Source organism: Dama dama, chromosome 24 (genome assembly GCF_033118175.1).
Source record: "Dama dama isolate Ldn47 chromosome 24, ASM3311817v1, whole genome shotgun sequence".
NCBI classification, from domain to species: domain Eukaryota; kingdom Metazoa; phylum Chordata; class Mammalia; order Artiodactyla; family Cervidae; genus Dama; species Dama dama.
The window spans coordinates 17,827,893-17,848,687 of NC_083704.1; the positions used below are offsets into that span (position 1 = coordinate 17,827,893).

Consider the following 20,795-nt stretch of genomic DNA (forward strand, 5'->3'; position numbering starts at 1 on the left):
GTTTTCTTAATCTCTTCTGCTTCTGTTAGGTCCTTACCATTTCTGTCCTTGTGAAGTCACTTCAAAGTGAAATTAGTACTAGAAAATGAGAATGGTACTTAAGAGCTAGATTTGACTTAGGTAAATTTAAGTTCCACATACTGTTGTCAGATGAAAACTCTACAAATATAATTTTATCATTTAACTTTTTATAAAAATTTTTCACTGTATAAATTCTAAACACTTGTCCTGACATTTATAGACATTTTTAGTGCAACACAAATGTTTAAGCCTAGTGGGATGGATTTTGTGCCCTAAAACATACTTCTTTATTCAACAAATCATTGAAAACATACTTAATGCTAGGCTCTATTCTGATTGCTGGGAATAGCAGAAAATTAAACATACCTTTGATAATTTAGGGCTTCCCTCATAGCTCAATTGGGAAAGAATCCACATGCAATGCAGGAGACCCCAGTTCGATTCCTAGGTCAGGAAGGCCCGGCTGGAGCCTTTAGGCTACCCACTCCAGTATTCTTGGGCTTCCCTTATGGCTCAACTGGTAAAGAATCTGCCTGCAATGTGGGAGACCTGGATTCGATCCCTGGATTGGGAAGATACCCTGGAGAAGGGAAAGGCTACCCACTCCAGTATTCTGGCCTGGAGAATTCCATGGACTGTATAGTCCATGGGATGACAAAGAGTCGGACATGACTAAGCAACTTTCACTTTCACTTTGATAATTTGGGACCTCATGGTTGAATGAAAATCTCCAAGTCCTCTACATGCACCAGATATCAAGCCCCTCTTCCATACTGCTTTCTCAGACTTTTTGGTACCCCTGACCCTCCTTGTCTTGAAAGCCTCCAAACTCCCTTCTCAGAACTACCAGCTGTGCCTGTCGTATGACTTTATAACCTAATGCTCTCAAATCCCAGCCCCTCAGTGGGCTGTAAGCACAGAGCAGCCCTGCAAGTGCCTCGTGAGTCAGGGCTCAGCAAACTGTGGCCCAAAGGGCCACATCTGGTCCCTCAGCTGTTTTAGTACAGCCCATGAGCTCTGAACAGGTTTTACTCAGAATGAGTTTTGGGGGAAAAAACTCAAAAAGAATAAAGTTTTGACACATGAAAATTACATGAAATCCAAATTTTGGTGTTTATAAATAAAGTTATACTGGAGCACAGCCAAGAACTTTTGTTCTCTATCTATAATGATTGCTTTTGTGTTACAACATCAAAGTTGAGTAGTAATAGCAGAAACCACATGGCCTGTAAAGCTTAAAATATTTACTGCCTGGCCTTTTACAGAAAAAGTGTGTCCGCGCCTAAGATAGAAAGTTTATCATAAATACTTGTGAAGTGGAAGTGAGTATGCGTGACCTCAATTTCACACCAGAGAAAGGTGGTAAAATATATTATAAATACATCTTAAATTGGCCAAGATTACATTCAAACAAGCTGCTAAATTCACATCACTGTAATGAGGATATACTGAGCAGCTCTCGTGCATGCATGCACACCAAGTTGCTTCAGTAATGTCTGATTCTTTGCAACCCTATGGACTGTAGCCTGCCAAGCTCCTCTGGCCATGGCATTCTCCAGGCAAGAATACTGGAGTGAGTTGCTGTGCCCTTCTCCAGGGTATCTTCCCGACCCCAGGATCAAACCCGCATCTCTTACGTTTTCTGCATTGGCAGGCGGGTTCTTTACCAATAATGCCACCTGGGAAGCCCAAGCAGCTCTCAGATGCTCACGAAAAAGTAAATTTAAGTTGTTGCCCAGGCATTTATTATTGAATCCGAATGTCTGATTTTCCTAAGAACTCGAGTCATACGCCAGTGTACCTTGGTTCATATAGAGTTCTTAGGTCAAGTCTATAAATTTAAAAATTAAAGAGAATGGCACTACAGATGTCTGAGTTCCTCATAGCGACTTAATACATCCATGTATTTAGAATCAATCAAGCGCTCTCACCCGAGGCCTTGGAATGGGCCTTTGAGGTTTTTTGGATCCTAATTTTTTCATTGCATTATAGTATTTCTTCTGTTCTTCTGTCAGAAAGACATCTTGGCCACCTAAGTATGTGGAGAAGATGAGAGCTAATTATCATTAACAGATTTTTGCAAATGAATTCTGAATTTTCAGAAATAGTTTTAAAGTTATATTGCATTTCTATCAACAAATCCTAAAATTCCAATCTGAAGCAGAATGAGACTCTAAGGAAGGGCCTAAAGGAAACAGGATTTAAATTAAGGAATAAGGGAGAAATGTTACTTTTATCAGTTATATTTCTCTTTTTATAATATAAATAAGACTACAAATTCTTTGCAAACATCCACAGAAACTTTACAAAAGCTGAACATACTTCAAGTTGTGTAAATCAAACTACAGTGAAACAAACATAGATATTAGTAATAAAAATCTAAATGAAAAGTCCTAAAAAGTGACAACTAAAATTCTCTTAAATATATGAATGCATATATCACTAATAAAATTTTCAAAAACATCTGTCTAGAGCCATTCTTGCCAAAATAATTAGAGAGATTTAAGTGTCTTCACCACTGAGTAATAAAGAACAGAAAAGTGAAGGAGGATTTTCATGAAATTAGGGTGGGAGAAGTGGTAAAACATCTAGAAATGCTGGATAAAATAGAACAGAATTACTTTTAAAAGACATAGCTGAACTTGCCCAAAAAGTAAGGAAAATTTCCATCATCTGAAAATCAAGAGAGAGGAAAAAAAGAGTAGTAAATTAGTCCTGAAGTCATGGCTGGCCTAAGAACACTTGCTAACTTCTGCAAAAATGAGAATCTTAGGATTTAATAAGTACAAGGGGGTCACAGGGAAAAGACAGTGGGGTTAGCCCAAGAACCCTGTGTGTTGGTAATGGAATTCTCCAAGTGCTGCCATTACAGAGTGAAGAAGAAAACCAAACATATCTGCTGGGGAGAGAAGACAACCAGGACATCGTCTTAGTCTATACCCTTCACTGAGAACTTGTGAATCCAAGCCTGCCTTGATGAGGGTGTGGGGTTTAAATTTACACCACCAGTATGGACCAAAAAATACAGTCCCAGAACAGTCTTTCCAACAAATGGCACCAGGAAAACTGGATATCAACATACAAAAGAATGAAGCTGAATCATTACCTAACACCATATACAAAAATTAACTCAAAATGGATCAAAGACATAAATGTAATATCTAGAACAATAAAATTCTCAGAATAAAACACAGAACAAAAGCTTCAAAGCATTAGATTTGGTAATGATTTCTTGGATATGACACAAAAGGCAAAAGAAAAAACAAACCAATTGGACTTCATAGTTTTAAATTTTGGGGCATCAGAGACACTCTCAATGGAGTAAAAAGGCAACACACAGAGTGGGGAAATATTTGAAAATCATATATCCAATAAGAGATTAATATTATATAGAGGACTCTGAAAATATAAAAACAAAAAGACAGACAACCTGATTTTTAAAAGGGCAAAAGGTTTGAATAGATATTTCTCTAAAGAAGATATACAAATGGCCAATAAGCCATATTGTATGGCTGAAAAAATGTTCAGTGTCACTAATCATTAGGGAAATGCAAATCAAAACCGAAATGATATATCACCTCACATCCATTAGAATAGCTACTATCAACAAAACAGCAAACAAGTGTCCCTGAGAATGTAGAGAAATTAGAAACTTTGTATATTGTACATATCACCATATGATACAGCAATTCCACGTCTATATAGACCTAAAAGAATCAAAGCAGGGTCTCAAAGAGATGTTTGGACACCCATGTTCATAGGACTTTTATTCACATTAACTAAAACATGGAAGAAACCCAACTGTCCATCAATACATGGATGAAAGAGCAAAACATGATATATACATAGCCTTAAACAAGAAGGAAATTCTGCAATATGCAACAACATGCATGAACCTTAAGGACGTTATGCTAAATGAAGTAAGCTACTCACAGAAAGACAAGTACTGCATGATTCCACTTACAAGAGATGCTTAGAACAGTTAAAATCATGAAGACAGAAAGTAGAATGGGAGCTGTCAGGGGCTGGTGGGAAGTACGGGGAGTTATGGCTTAATGGGTGTAGAGTTTCAGTTTTACAAGATGAAGAGTTATAGAGATGGATGATGATGATGGTTGTACAACATTATGAATGTATTTAACACTACTGAGCTGTACATTAAAAATGCATAAGATGATAAATCTGATGTTATGAGCATTTTGCCACAGCAAAAATAAATAAATAAATAAATAAACCAACCACCCAGCCCTAGAAGTTAACCAGGTTTTTTCCGGATGCCTGGCAGACATTAACTATCTTCAGTAATCATATACATCATGATAGTGTTAATACTATTATTACGAGACTGCCCTTTGTGTGTTGTGAGATAAATAAAATGAACAGCTATGGAAATTTTAAAGGCTATCACATTCTGTACCCACAAGAACCAGTTTTCTCAGTGTGGAAAAGAGGAGATACAGATGTACTGGTTAAATGAAAACCTTGTAGTCCTAAATTTGAAGTAGCTCTGTCCACTGACAAAGTCCCAAAATAATCACAATGAGCATTCTAGATTGTGATCTTAGAACCCTACCTCCCAGAACTCCCTAAAAAAATGGCTGATTCCAGATCTGGAACAAAAAGTGTAAAAACAACGCCTAGAACATACTGTCAATCCCGGGAGCAAGGAAGTCATCCAGTGCAAAGACCTGATTTGAATCCTAATTTGAAAAGAAGCAAACTTTAAATACAATCAATCAACTAATCAGTTAAAGAATGAATAAATATTTTGAGAATATAAAAGACTGGAGGAAATTTGAACATTGACTGGATTTTTGATGAATTTAAAGAACTCATATTAAACTTTTTAGATGTGATCATGGAATTGTAGTTATGTTTAAAAAGAGGTACGTTCTGAAAAATTGGTGGATGAAATAATATGATGTATGTGATGCTCTATAAAAAAAAATTCAGTGGAAGGATCCAGTGGGGAAAGACATTGAAGGTATAAGGATGTTCTTAAATCAATAAATGTTGTGCTGGGTGATGGGTATTTTAGCTTCATTTTACCATATTCTTGTGAGTGTTTGAAGTTTTCTGTAATAAAAAGTAAAACAAAATAGAACAAAAATGCTATGGACTGATCAAAACAGTGATTTCAAATGCAAGCTTAAATCTAAAATCGCAAGGCCTGACATTCAGATTGTAGGTGTTGACTGCAATCAAGCTGCGTGTCACAGAGGTGACTCCACATAGTACACTCCTGAGTAACAGCAGCTATGTAGTTGCCTGGGACTGTGAATGACTCTCCCAGCAGACACTAAGGAAGCTCAGCAGTATCAGGATGCATTTTAGATGGATTAAGAAAAGCTCAACAGAAAAACAAAGAAGGGTCGCAAAACAACAAGGAAGAAACGAAAGGTGAATATTTAGCCACCTGATTTTAGGATTGAGAAATGCCTTCAGTGTATAAATTCAAGAAAAGAGGGTAAAAGGACAAGATTGAAAGCTTGACTTCATACATATGCTAAATGTCTAAAAATTAAAGATGTCATTACAAAATTGTAAGAGGTAAGCCAAACTGGACATACTATATAAAACCATAAGAAAAAATGATAATATCAATTTTAAGAAGTGACAAAGACTATATAGACAGAAAACTCAAGGAAGAAACAGTTATGGCCATCAACCTGTGAAAAAGTGTATAACTTCAGAAATGGTCAAATGAATGAATGTAAAACTGTGAGATAACACTTCTACCCATCAAGCTGGAAAAAATGATTTAAAATTACAAAAGTCAGAATGATGAGAACAGAATAAACAGGCATCTTCATGTCTTGCAAAAGGAGGGCACCCAGCGTAGCATTTCTGAAAGGTAATTTGACAATCTATCTTCAATGCCTTAAATTCTAGGAACTTATCCTGAGGAAATAATCAGAGATATACAGACAGACTTTCAAGAATGTTCATGATTATTTTAGAAGAGCAAGAAATTTGGAAATGACCTAAATGTCCTTAAAAGGGAGAGTGGGGGAATGGTTGGAACAAATTATGATCTATCCATAATATGGGATGTAATTCATCCATGAAAATTCTTATAGTAAAGATGATCTCATGACATGAACTCATAACTAATGAAGAGGACAGTTAAAAATATTATATAATCTCAACAGTGTAAAAGAAACATTTAGTATTATTTAGTAGTAACTGGAAAAGCTGGTACCAAAATGATGAGCCTTAATCTAAAATAGTTATCATTTGGTGATCACCGTATGGGTGATTTAAATTTTCTTTTTATCTTACTCTTTTTTCCACATTTACAACAATGCTCCAATAGATTATTGAATCAGAAAAACAAATATATGTTTGTCACAACACACGGTGGGGGAAAAAACCTGTCTCTTCTGCACCATCTTCTTTCCAAATAAGTTCAGTAAATCTGCTGAGACTTGAGTGTTGAGAGGGGGGATGCAAGTTTACAGAAAGAGGAGAGTTTACAGATTTTTCCTGCACTTACAATCGTTTTACATCCGATAAACCCATGGTAAGTTGAAAATACTGTATGTAACTTGAAATGAATTTAATACACTTAACCTGCTGAACATCACAGCTTAGCCTTGCCTACCTTAAACATGCTCAGAACACTTAGAAATTAGCTTTCATGTGTGTGTGAAAGTTGCTCAGTCATGTCTGACTCTTTGTGACCCCATGGACTTATACTAGTCCTTGGAATTCTCCAGGCCAGAATACTGAGGTGGGTAGCCTTTCCCTTCTCCAGGGAATCTTCCCAATCCAGGGATTGAACCCAGGTCTCCCACATTGCAGGTGGATTCTTTACCAGCTGAGCCACAAGGGAAGCCCAAGAATCCTGGAGGGGGTAGCCCATCCCTTCTCCAGGAGAGCTTACCAACCCAGGAATCGAATCAGGGTCTCCCGCATTGCAAGCTATCAGGGAAGCCCAGAAATTAGATTACGGTTGGGCAAAATCACGTAACACAAACCCTATTTGAAAATAAAGTGTCGAATATCTCATTTAGTTTATCAAATACTGGATTGAAAGTGAAAAGCAGAACGGTTGTATGGGTACAGATTGCTGTGAGTACATGTCCACTGTTTATCCTCAGTGAGCGCGCGGAGGGTCGGGAGCTGTGGCTCTGCTGCTCAGTGTCAGGAAAGTATTGCACTGCATACCTCTAGCGCAGGAAAAGATCACAGTTCAAAACCTGTAGCAACGTCTCTACTCAATGTGTATCACTTCCACATCATCGGAAAGCTGAAAAATCATGTAAACTGAACTATCCTAAGTCAGGGACTGTACTCTTTTTATCCCGAATACACTTGCAAGGTTACTAAAATTTGACATAAATACTGATCCTGATATTTGGTTTTCTATTAGAGTTCAACAATGTCCTTTGTTTAAGAGGGTAGACTGAAGAATAAAAACAATGACTAATAAAACCCAGCTGATGCAGTCTCTTTTCAGCCATATCCTCAAGACTCTTCTCTAAGAGGCTCCCTCTTCATTCTCATGCAGATGATAAAGGCTACTTTGCACAACAATCTAGAACTGATTTATGCTCCATTCAAGCTCTTTGGAGAAATGAGGGGGTAAAAACACCAAATCAGGACAATCCCCATACTTATCTTTTTCTGCTGTTGGTTGAAGTTGTCAATAATAACACCAGTAAAGAGATTCAGAGTGAAGAATGAGCCAAAGATGATAAAAACTACGAAGTAAAGGTACATGCAAGAACGTGCCTCAAACCGTGGCTGTTGTCCTTCCTGTTAGGGATTGTTTTAATGAGAGAAGAAAACAGTTACTGGAGAAAAATATGAGCCATCTTCACTGCTTGGTGGCAGAGCCATTAACCACTCAGCCTCCTCCAGTGAGCCGTGGCCCTGCAGGGAGCCCCTTTCCCCTCCTTCAGTTTCCCCCAGCGCAGCTCCCCCACACAGTGGGGAGGGGGTGTGGTGGGACATTAGGACTTCTCTTTGCAGCAATGGAGAATCACTGAAGGGCTGTGAGACAGGGGAGTAGCGCGATTGTGTGTGTCCTTTGAAAACGTCTCTAGGATGTCCGTATAGACACATAACTAGAGGGGGCCAAATTGAAGATGGCCACCAGAGAAGGGACATGTTCATTTCACGAGAAGGAGCCTAACTACCAATCCCTGTTGAATAGCTCCATCGTTCCTACGGAGCCCACTACACTATTGTATTTAGTCTGTGCTTGTGTTCTGTCACTCCTGAATTCCTAGTGCCTGGCATAGCTTGTGACACGAGGTTCTCCACACACATTGAATGAGTGTATGAATGAATGCTCAAGCTCTGGAATGGACAAAAATGGACTACAACCAAGCTGGCCTAGCTTGAGGCATGACCAAAAGCATCCAAGATCCCTTCTGTCCAAGTTCGTCACAAGGCTCTGGTTTTATTCATTTTGGGGATAGGGGTAGGAGCATCTCTCTTTTCTTTTCTCTAGTCATATTCAAAGATAGAGATGAGTGTTGATAGCTCTGTCATCTGCTCAAAGTACTTATGGTATTTGTTATTGAACACCTGCCATAGAAACCACGGTATTGGACATAAATATTTGAAACAATTATTTTTCTCTTTTGCCTTGAAGAGTACCTAACCTTAGTCCCACTTGGCTTCAGGCATCTACTTGTTTGAATTAAGGGTAGGCATTAGTCTGGAAACAATATAATGGAAAGAAAGAATTAATATTCAGTCAATTTAACTGACAATTTAACATAAGACTATGCAGCAAGCTGATAATCTTGGAAAGAGAGGTTCAGATAGAGGAACAGAGAAAAGCTCACCTCACTTGTACCCAGGGAATTGTCAGAAAGAGAAATAGACAGAGAACATCAGAGCTGTGAGCACGCTAGGATGTAATACTCACAGGAAGATGAATAAGAACCCTTGTAATCCCTGTTTCATAGGGTTTGTCTTAATGTAAAAAAGGCAGAGAACCCTGGCCACTGGAACAATGATGAGGGAAGTTCTGGGCTGGCCATGTAGTCATGATTCTCCTGATTTGATCCTAGCACTCTACAACATGGTAGAACACAAGCTCACCTCTGTGGAATCAACAGCTGCATACATAATATCCATCCAGCCCTTAAATGTTGCCTGCAATGAAAGAAGAGAAACATGAACACCATTATAGACTTGTCATCAACATACAAAAGCCAGAAAGTCCAGAGGGCAGATGTATATAAGATGATGGTCCACCCTTCCTGGACAGAATGTCTACATAAAGGAACAGCTGAAAAAAAGCTCATGGACATGTGTTTTGTATTATTTTTTCTTCATTTTCACAAGATAAAAAGTTTAAAAAACAAGAGAAATTTCTGCCTTAAAAATTCCTAGAGAAGTTATGGACCAGCTGATGCAAAGAACCTGATTAAGGCTCTTTCCTGATGCCACATCTATTTGCTCTATCTGTCCAAGACCTTGCAACCACAGTTTGACATGAGACTGCTCCCACAGGGAACTGTTACTACAGGTGTGGCTTGGCATCTGAGGCTCCATGTCTCTCTGGCTGGAGCTAAGGAGAACAAGGCACCAGAGGACAGAGTGTGAGGTCCAAACCCTTACAGGGTCTTGGAGGTTGAAGCTCAGTAGACAATAAAGTTGGCGATGCTCAGTGGGGAACAATTCCAGAGGGCTTTAGCTCCGTGAGGAAATCGGGGTCTGATTCTATTATTTCAGCGGAGTCATTATATTTTTATTAGCTGAGAAGTGGCTTATGATTCTTTTGAGGGTTCTTTCCCCAGAGTGAAAAACAAACCAACAGCACTCACCACTTGCAGTAGCGCAAGGTAGGCCATTAACACATTGTCAAAGTTGACGTGCGGGGTGTGCCAGAGGAAATCTCCACTTTCACATTGATTCCGGTTTGCAACAATGTTATAATCTATAACTGATTTTACATCTGTTGCATTAACACATCTTCCAAATCTTCCAGAAAACAGACTTACTCCCAGGATACAAAATATGAGCCAGAAAATGAGGCAGACAAGCAAAACATTCAGAATAGCAGGTATGGCACCTACGAGAGCATAAACTACCACCTTAAGGAAACAAAGCAGAAGGAAAACATAATAGGTGTGTGAGACTCACCAAGCTCTTAATCTTCCCGCGATGGGTCTGATGTGTGGGGCTGCATTTCTTGAAACCTCATCTTTACATTCCAACTCTGAACCCCAAACCTATGGCAAGCCCTGCTCTCAGCTCCATACACTATGGGTCCTTTCGGTTGCTACAGGATCAGTTGAGAAGTGTCTTCTGATGATGGTGTTTGAGACACCTGCCCTAGGACTGAAGGGAAGCCAGAGCCCAGCTCGACTGTCAAGGAAGTGCTTTTAGGTGAAGACTATATCTTAGACTTTTCTCTACCTCTGAAATTCTAAGCAGTGGGTTAGATGGGTCAAGGAGTCCAGGAAAAGTTTGACAATTTAAGGGATGTCCAGCCCAAGAAGAGCAGTTGGCTTCTCTACCTTTCCCTGCTAGCTGACTTTCCTCCATTCCACCTAAAGAACATACCTTCATCCCTTCAAACTGGGACAGGGCTCGCAGGGGCCTCAGTGCTCGAAGAATCCGGAAGGACTTCAAGCCCTTTGAGTCGATGAGACTGGTCACAGAGACCTGATGGGAAAGAAGCTACGGGTAGTGTATCCAACTTGGTGCCCAGAGAACCCAGTGGGTGTTAAGAGCCATCTTTCTGAGAGGCAAATGCATGCCCACGGCGGATTATCCAGACATAGAAACCAACCAGACCCAGCTGGAAGGGGAGGGCAGGTTACAGGCTATTTTTCTCCTTGCCTGGCAAAGCTCCAGCCCATATGGGTGAGAACAGTGCATTTATATGATTTGTTTAATGAAAGACAAAGAAAAGCTGAGAAACTGTTGTGAATTCAAGGAAACCAGAGAGACATGACAATGATGTGTCATGTGGGATCCTGAGTGTGATCCTAGATTGCAGTAGGGGGAAAGGTGGTGGTAGGTAGGTCGGGTAAATTAGCCATAAAGGACCTTATGACAACTGAGAACATTTGAAAATGGACGTGGGTTTTAGTGTTGGATCATGTTAAACTTCCTAACCTTGATAATTGTTTTGTGACTGTGTGATATAATACATTTGTTCTTTGGAAGTACACCCTGAAATATTGAGGGCTAACGTAGTGTGATCCCTACAACTTAATCTCAAGCAGTCTAGGGGAAAAAATACAGGAAAAATTGATATGGCAGATGGGTTTAAATATTAATAATGGATGAATCTGGGGAAAGAGTATAAGGGATTCTTTTGCAACCCTTGCAACTTTTCCATAAGCTTGAAATATCAAAATAAAAAGTTACAAAGAAATAATTCTAAAAAGAAAGAATGAATAAATTCCTTTTGGCTAATATGGTCCCTCATTCAAACAGCTCCTTTTTGGGGAATTAAATCCAATTTTCTCTCCTAACATGCTTCTTTACAGCGGGATAGGACAGAGGGATTGGAAAACTCTGTAAACACTAAAACTCAACAAACAGGGACCTCCCTAGTGGTCCAGTGGTTAAGACTCTGTGCTCCCAACACAGTGGGTGTGGGTTCAATCCTTGCCCAGGGAACTAGATCCCACTGCCACAACTAAGACCTGGCATAGCCAAATAAATAATATTTTTTTTAAAAAAAGCTCAATAAACATGCTGAACTTAAGTTGAAGAGTACTATTTGCAGATTTTCAGCCATTCTTATTGATTATGCAGAGCCTTCAGAGGCTCAACTTAGATGGAGAGTGCTCAGCAGGACAGGAAGTGAATTATTGATACTCCCGACTTAGCTGCTGGCAAAGTTCACTGGTGTCTAAAAACACCTCCCACTAGCCAATCTCATGGAGAAGGAAATGGCACCCCACTCCAGTGTTCTTGCCTGGAGAATCCCAGGGACGGGGGAGCCTGCTGGGCTGCCGTCTATGGGGTCGCACAGAGTCGGACACGACTGAAGCGACTTAGCAGCAGCAGCCAATCTCATTGCAATATAACACATTTGCAGATTAAGAGAAATTGGATGAATATGGCAGAATAACCAGATTTTTAAATTCATAATCAACTTTAAAAAATCACCATCAATTCAAAATGTGCTTATTTATCATGGTTTTTTCAAATAAGCTGTTCTGTCCTTCTGCTTGTGACAGCATTGCCTGTTGGGAGAGTTATTTAATCAGCTTTTGCACAAATACACCTACCTTGTTCCTATGGTGGTGGTTTAGTCGTTAAGTTGTGTCTGACCCTAGCGACCCCATGGACTGTTGACCTTGTTCCCAACCAGAGGGAAAAGGGTTGTAAAGCTTAGCAGTTCTGGCTTTACTAAATGACTGTTACTGTAAATGGAGAAGATGTTCCTGGAGGGATATTGTACACCTTTTCACCTGGAACCTCACCCCCGACTGAAACATCCATGAGAAACGCTGACAAGAACACATCCCTGTTCTTTTCCACCCTACGGCATTCTTCCAGGTGGGAAGTTTTCACTAGTTTTATTTTATTCTTACCTAATTTGCATTAATCTCCCTGTACTATGCTTTTGAGATTCCTATGATGTTCATATACATTCTTATGGGTTTCTCCTTTTAACTGTTATGGAGTATTACAGCATATATTTATATTTTATGAACTCATCCCCCCTTGGTGAATACCTAAGTTATTTCCATTTCTTTGCTACTATGAACAATAGCAAATTGGATAGATGTGCATTTTTCCTGGGTACATACACAAGAGTTTTCCTTAAACGTATAACTAGAAGTGGTATTTCTGGATTTGTAAATTGGGTTCATTTGTAATTTTAACTTAATGGTGCAAAACTTTCCCCAAATGTCTTGTATAGCAGTTAGCAGTGATTAGAAATTTCATTTTCCTAAATCCTTCTCATGTTAGATATTATCCAACTTAAAAATTTTTGTCTGTCTGATAAGTAAAAAGAAGTCTCATTTTAATATGCACTTCTGTGCTAACTGGTGGTATAACTAGCGTGTATTTCTTCATACATTTATTAGCAACTCAAGATCCTTCTGTGAATTGCCTGCTTACATCCATCTTCCCTTCTTACACTGGGTTGTCTTTCTCTTGTTGATCTGTAGGGGTATTTATTTACAGTGGATAATAACTATCTGTTATGCATGCATGTGTGCTCAGTCACTTTAGTCACGTCTGACTCTTTGAGACCCTGCGGACCGTAGCCCACCAGGTTCCTCTGTCCATGGTATTCTCCAGGCAAGAATACCGGAGTGGGTTGTCATGCCCTACCTCCAGGCACCAAACCTGTGTCTGACCCAGGGACCAAACCTATGTCTCCTGCATTGCAGGTAGATTCTTTACTACTGAGTCACCCGGTAAGCTCAACTATCTGTTATGTATGTGGTATATACTGTCTCGAGGGTCTAGCCTGTCTTTTATAATCATGGTGTTGTTGAACAAAAAAAAAATAAAGTCTTATATTTTGATATATATTTGTGGTTATGTTTGCACTTTCCAATTCCAAAATTATAAAGATCATTTTATTTAATCTTGAGTAATAAGCAACATAAAAAGATTACTCACGTAACTCATTTAATCCACATGATAATGTTCTGAATTATGCAGTGGTGTACATCACTGCTGGGTGTCCCACATGGTCCCAGCGGTAAAGAACCTGTCTGACAATGCAGGAGACTTAAGAGACATAGGTTCAATCACTGTTGGGAAGATCCCCTGGAGGATGACATGGCAATCCACTGCAGTATTCTTGCCTGGAGAAACTCCTGGACAGAGGAGCCTGGTAGGCTACAGTCCATAGGGTTGCAAAGAGTCAGACACGACTAAACTGACTTAGCACACACACACATAACATCACTACCGCATAACATCACTACCACATTACAGACAATGAACTCTGAAGCTCAGTGGATCAGCATCTTGTTTCAGATGGAGCTGGGTCTGTATAATGCTAAGGCTGGTAACAGTAATAGTGGACCACACTTAGTGCTTTCTCTGGGATTTATAAAGCTATATAGTTAAAGGATTATATCTTCTCTTGCTCTACTCATTTTTGTTCCATTCATTTTGTTATCAAGGTTATGTTTGTCTCATTAAATAAATTTACAAGCCTCCCCTCCTTTTCTGTTCCTTGTCTTAATTTGAGTAAGGTTGGGACGCACTGCTTGTCTTAGTTCAGGCTGCTATATAAGAACACCATACCATAGCCTGGATATATAAACAATAGAAATTTCTTACAGTCTGAAGGCTGGAAATTCTAAGATTAAGATGCTGGCAGAGCCAGTGTCTGGTTGAGGACCTATTTCCTGATTCATAGGCAGTCATCTTCTCCCTGTCTTCACAGAAGGAGTGAGGAAACTGTGGGGTCTCTTATAAGATCACTAATCCTATCCATGAGGGCTCTGGAGTCAATGCTCTTATGTCCTAGCTGCCTCCCAAAGGCCCCATCTCCAACACACTGGAGATTAGGTTTCAACGCAAATTTCCGGGGCGGGGTAGGGGGACACAAACGTTTGGTCTATAGCACTGCCCCTTGGAAGTTTGGTAAAACCTGTTTTCAGAACCCACCTAGACCTGGTGTCCTTTTTGAAAGTGTGGCACTCGACTACTGCTTTGATATTTTAAATAGTTATTGTTAGCTGTATGTTTTCCATTTTGTATCTGGGCAAATTTGGGCAATTTAGAGTCTACACTTTCTTTTATATCCATTTGGAAATTGATGTCAAAACTTCAAGCACTTTGCTTGAGGTTACACACAAAGGGAGTAAAGAAACAGCTTTAAAATCAGTCTCCTTCTGGGCATACACACTGAGGAAACCAGATCCGAAAGAGACACGTGCACCCTAATGTTCATCGCAGCACTGTTTATAATAGCCAGGACATGGAAGCAACCTAGATGCCCATCAGCAGATGAATGGATAAGGAAGCTGTGGTACATATACACCATGGAATATTACTCAGCCATTAAAAAGAATTCATTTGAACCAGTCCTAATGAGATGGATGAAGCTGGAGCCCCTTATACAGAGTGAAGTAAGCCAGAAAGATAAAGAACATTACAGTATACTAACACATATATATGGAATTTAGAAAGATGGTAACGATAACCCTATATGCAAAACAGAAAAAGAGACACAGAAATACAGAACAGACTTTTGAACTCTCTGGGAGAAGGCGAGGGTGGGATGTTTCGAGAGGAATCGGGTGGAGAGGGAGGTGGGAGCGGGGATTGGGATGGGGAAGACGTGTAAATCCATGGCTGATTCATATCAATGTATGACAAAACCCACTGAAATGTTGTGAAGTAATTAGCCTCCAACTAATAAAAAAATTAAAAAAAAAAAAATCAGTCTCCTACACAGACTTGTGGACACAGCAGGGGAAGGAGAGGATGGGATAAATTGAGAGAGTAGCACTGACATATACACACTACCACGTGTAAAACACAGAGCTAGCGGGAAGCCGCTATATAATACAGGTATCCCAGCCTGGTACTCTCTGAAGACCTACGGGGACAGGATGGCAGGGAAAGGGGAGGGAGGAGGCTCAAGAGGAAGGGGATACACATATATATAGTTATATAGTTATGACAGATTTGCAGTGTTGTATGGCAGAAACCAACACAAAATTTTAAAGTAATTATCCTCCAATCAAAAATAAAAAAAGAATCAGTCACCTAAGTTTAGGCCAGTAAACCACAGGTCCAAGATCAGAGATACCAAAAATCTGTCCATTGTCTTATGCATCCTTCACTATAGTCAATAAGATAACGGATGCACAGTGTCTAGCACTCTGGAAACTGACAGGGACCCACATGATGCTCATGAGAATGCTTGTGTTGGAGCTCTGACGGCACTGACAACTTTCTAAAATGCTTGAACCACACGACCCATTTGTACCAACCAACAAAACTATGGCTCTCCAGTGTGATGTGCTATGCGTTTGTCATATCTACTTTCTTAAATAGCAGGGACAAAGTCCAACTAATTAGGTCATTGTAGGAAGGATATAGATGTTAAAATCAAATACTTTGCAGGGAGGCTTACTAGATTTGAGTCTCACCTCCATCTTCTAGCTGGGCCACCTCGAACATGTTTCTATGACTTAATTTACTCCTATGTATCTGGGAAAAATAATAACTGCAAGATGGAAACGCTGTGATAACTAAAAGAGAGAATGAATAAGAGGCATATGGCAGAGTACCTGGTACTGAGAAAGCAGTCAAAAAATGTTATCTACTATTACTGCTATTGGCCTTGGCATCCTACAGACCACGGTGTGAATTCCAATTTCATCTGAAACAAACTGCTAAGCCTCTGAGCTTCAGATTTCCTTGTCTGTAACGTGGTAGGCAATACATAGGTCTGCCTAACTTGGAACACTGTTGTTCAGATTAAATGGGGGAAAAAAATGTATGTGAATAATCCTCTTTGTTGCTTGACAATCAAGATGGAGACCAGCCTAATAGGCTGGCCGCTAACCTGCTTTGAGAAGTCTTGAAAAGAAATGAAAAGTTGGAAGGAGAAGGAAAAGTAGAGAATGTGCAAAGTTATTCTAGATGTACATCAGACATAAGCACTGCTTATGGCGAGAAGTGAATGAGTACCATCATGGAAAGGGTTGAGATGGTGAGCATATGAAATGCAGCATATGAGGAATGGGACCAAGGAAAGGCTGGACTGCTGATAGATAAATGTGAAGAAAAATATTCTGCAGAGGCACTCATATGAGACACACGGGAGAAGCAGCTCCCATGTGATCCCCTCCTCCACCCCTACCCAGCCCCCCTCAATCCCACCGGCACATGACACAGAGATGGTGAACTTACAATCACAATGACGAAATCGAGCCAGCACCAGGCACTTGTGAAATACTTCCCAAATCCAAAGGCCACCCATTTCAGACCCATCTCCAAGATAAAAATGTATGTGAAAACAGTGTCAGTACAATTAAGTAATTCTTGGATTTTGGGTTGTTTATCAAGGTTAATATCTTCAAATACCTGAAATGATAAAGCACAGCCATAGGTCAGGTTGAACTGTCTGCTGACTTTACTTTTTATTGTTCTTCCTTATTTGAATAAACTAGGATCTTTCTTGGTGATGAGATTTTGCTCAAAAGGTATTAAGGCTGAACTTTTCCAGTAGAAAGAATTCCTTGAGTAAGTAAGACAAAAGAAGGAAAATCCTATTTCTAGATTTCTGTTGCCACTGTAGTTTCCCAGAGTCTCATCAATGGCCCCTGGAATATTAAAAAAAAAAACTTCCTAATGGATCATCACACTATCTCCTGGTTTTCCTAATTCTTTCAACTCTTGCCAACAATATCTTGCCAACTTTCCCAGAACCTCCCAGAGGCATTCACCATTTCTTTCATCCTCCTAGTTACCTGGGTGGCTCTATTCAGTGGCTGTTCACTGCTTATAACATCAAGTCTGAAAACCTTAGTTCACATTCTGGATCCGCTAACCCTGAGGCTCGCCATCCCCCACCACAAACAGCACTGTCCACTTATCCCAGTGTCCCCTACAGATGTGATCATTTTTACATGGGAACCATGATGTGCAAAAGTTTGGGAAGCACTGGGCTAGAGCTCCTAATGTAAATTACTTTGAATGTTGCTAAGTCGCTTCAGTCATGTCTGACTCTGTGCCTAACCCTAACCCTAACGTTAGGTTCTATGGACCGTATCCCACCAGGCTCCTCTGTCCATGGGATTCCCCAGGCAATACTACTGGAGTAGGTTGTCATTTCCTTCTCCAGAGGATCTTGCCAACCCAGGGACTGAACCTGAGTCTCTTCTGTCTACCTGCATTGGCAGGCAAGTTATTTACTACAGGCACCACGTGGGAAGCCCCATTCATTAAGTGTGACTACAAAAATTAGACATCTAAGCTTTTGGAGGGACCCCTTTTCACACCACATCCAAACATTTCCTTAACCCAAAGTATGTGCGTGTGTGATTCTTCAGGGTTTATATTGCTAGGCTATAAGCTGTCCTTTTGGCCTTTACAGTGTTACTGAGGATGAAAGAAAGGAGAGAAGAGGCACTAAATCTGTCAAGTCATTTGGGAAGGCAAGAAAGAAGTCAGCAACGTGGATAGGAACTAAGGTAATCTCACAGTTCCACAACCCTAGCGAAAATGAATAAAAAATAAAACAGTCTCACTTTCAACCCCCAAGTGGGCTTTTCACTGAAGAAGGCCCTTCATCTCCTCCTCTCCCCCACTGGCTCCTGGTCAGCCTTTAAGATATTAGCTTAGCTGATATCTTCTGTAGGAAACTGTCCTTCTTCCACAGGAACGGGTTAGGTGCTACCCTTCATGGCCCATTGCTTCTCTGAGTGTACCACTATGGCCCTAGTTATAGATGTCTGGACTCCATCTGTCTTGCCTACAAGCCTCCAAGCTCTTGAAGATCAGGGGTTGTCTGTTTGCCTCTTTCAGTTCAGTCATTCAGTCATGTCCGACTCTGCGACACCATGGACTGCAGCATGCCAGGCTTCCCTGTCCATCGCTAACTCCTGGAGCTTGCCCAAACTCATGTTCATCGAGTCGGTGATAACCGTCCAACCATCTCATCCTCTGTCGTCGTCCCCTTCTCCTCCCACCTTCAATCTTTCCCATATCAGGGTCTTTTCCAATGAGTCTGTTCTTCGCATCAGGCGGCCAAAGTATTGAAATTTCAGCTTCAGCATCAGTCCTTGCAATGAATATTCAGGACTGATTTCCTTTAGGATGGACTGCTTTGATCTCCTTACAGTCCAAGGAACTCTCAAGAGTCTTCTCTAACACCACAGTTTAAAAGCATCAATTCTTCATTGCTCAGCTTTCTTCATAGTCCAACTCTCACATCCATCCATGACCACTGGAAAAACCATAGCTTTGACTAGATGGACTTCTGTTGACAAAGTAATGTCCCTGCTTTTTAATATGCTCTCTAGGTTGGTCATAGCTTTTCTTCCAAGGAGCAAGTGTCTTTTAATTTCATGGCTGCAGTCACCATCTGCAGTGATTTTGGAGCCCAGAAAAATAAGTCTCTCACTGTTTCCACTGTTTCCCCATCTATTTGCCATGATGGGACCAGATGTCATGATCTTAATTTTTTGAATGCTGAGTTTAAGCCAGCTTTTTCACTCTCCTCTTTCACTTTCATCAAGGGGCTCTTTAGTTCTTCTTCGCTTTCTGCCATAAGGGTGGTATTATCTGCATATTTGGGGTTATTGATGTTTCTCCCAGCAATCTTAATTCCAGCTTTTACTTCATCCAGCCCGGCATTTCTTATGATGTACTATGCATATAAGTTAAATAAGCAGGGTGACAATATACAGCCTTGACATACTCCTTTCCCGATTTGGAACCAGTCTGTTGTTTCATGTCCAGTTCTAACTGTTGCTTCTTGATCTGCATACAGATTTCTCAGGAGGCAGGTCAGGTAGTCTGGTATTCCCATCTCTGGAAGAAGTGTCCACAGTTTGTTGTGATCTACACAGTCAAAGGCTTTGGAGTAGTCAATAAAGCAGAAGTAGATGTTTTTCTAGTATTCTCTTGCTTTTTCTATGATCCAGTGGATGTTGGCAATTTAATCTCTGGTTCCTCTCCCTTTTCTAAAATCCAGCTTGAACATCTGGAAGTTCACAGTTCATGGACAGTTGAAGACGGGCTTGGAGAATTTTGAGCATTACTTTGCTAGCATGTGAGATAAGTGCAATTGTGCAGTAGCTTGAACATTCTTTGGCATTGTCTTTCTTTGGGATTGGAATGAAAACTGACCTTTTCCAGTCCTGTGGCCACTGCTGAGTTTTCCAAATTTGCTGGCATCTTGGGCAGAGAACTTGAACAGCATCATCTTTCAGGATCTGAAATAACTCAACTGGAATTCCATCACCTCCACTAGCTCTATTCATAGTGATGCTTCCTAAGGCCCACTTGACTTCACATTCCAGGATGTCTGGCTCTAGGTGAGTGATCACACCATCGTGGTTATCTGGGTCATGAAGATCTTTTTTGTATAGTTCTTCTGTGTATTCTTGCCACCTCTTAATATCTTCTGCTTCTGTTAGGCCCATACCATTTCTGTCCTTTATTGAGCACATCTTTGCATAAAATGTTCCCTTGGTATCTCTAATTTTCTTGAAGAGATCTCTAGTCTTTCCCATTCTGTTTTTTCCTCTATTTCTTTACACTGATCACTGAGGAAGGCTTTCTTATCTCTCCTAGCTATTCTCTGGAACTCTGCATCAAATGGGCATATCTCCTCTTCTCCTTTGCCTTCTCTTCTTTTCTTAGCTATTTGTAAGGCCTCCTCAGACAACCATTTTGCCTTTTGGCATTTCTTTTTCTTGGGGATGGTTTTGATCACTGCCTCCCGTACAATGTCATGAACCTCCACCCACAGTTCTTCAGGCACTCTGTCTATCAGATCTAATCCCTTGAATCTATTTGTCACTTCCATTGTATAATTCTAAGGGATTTGATTTAGGTCATAATGGTCTAGTGGTTTTCCCTATTTTCTTCAATTTAAGTCTGAATTTGGCAATCAGGAGTTCATGATCTGAGCCACAGTCAGCTCCTGGTCTTGTTTTTGCTGACTGCCTCTTTAGGAGAGACAAATCTGAATGGTGTTGAAAGCTCATTTCCCATTTCATTTTGGAAGCTTAGCAACAAGCTGTCTCAGCAGGTCTGAGTTTGCTCAAAGGAAGAGCAGGCTGATATCAGAACTGAGCATTGGAAGTTCCCATAATATAACTAGGCCTAATCCAGGATGCTCCCATTTC

At 40.3% G+C, this 20,795-nt stretch overlaps 1 protein-coding gene across 1 annotated transcript in view; it reads right to left on the reverse strand.

Annotated features, from left to right (window-relative positions):
• The window catches only part of SCN11A (sodium voltage-gated channel alpha subunit 11), an 85,975-nt gene that overhangs the window by 13,226 nt on the left and 51,954 nt on the right, over window positions 1-20,795 (reverse strand). The window contains exons 20-25 of the mRNA XM_061127812.1: window positions 16,849-17,022; window positions 10,552-10,653; window positions 9,810-10,079; window positions 9,082-9,135; window positions 7,645-7,782; window positions 1,953-2,057 (exon numbers count right to left, since the gene is read on the reverse strand). Coding sequence (XP_060983795.1) covers window positions 1,953-2,057; window positions 7,645-7,782; window positions 9,082-9,135; window positions 9,810-10,079; window positions 10,552-10,653; window positions 16,849-17,022 — 843 coding nt within the window. The remainder of the gene's footprint in view (window positions 1-1,952; window positions 2,058-7,644; window positions 7,783-9,081; window positions 9,136-9,809; window positions 10,080-10,551; window positions 10,654-16,848; window positions 17,023-20,795) is intronic.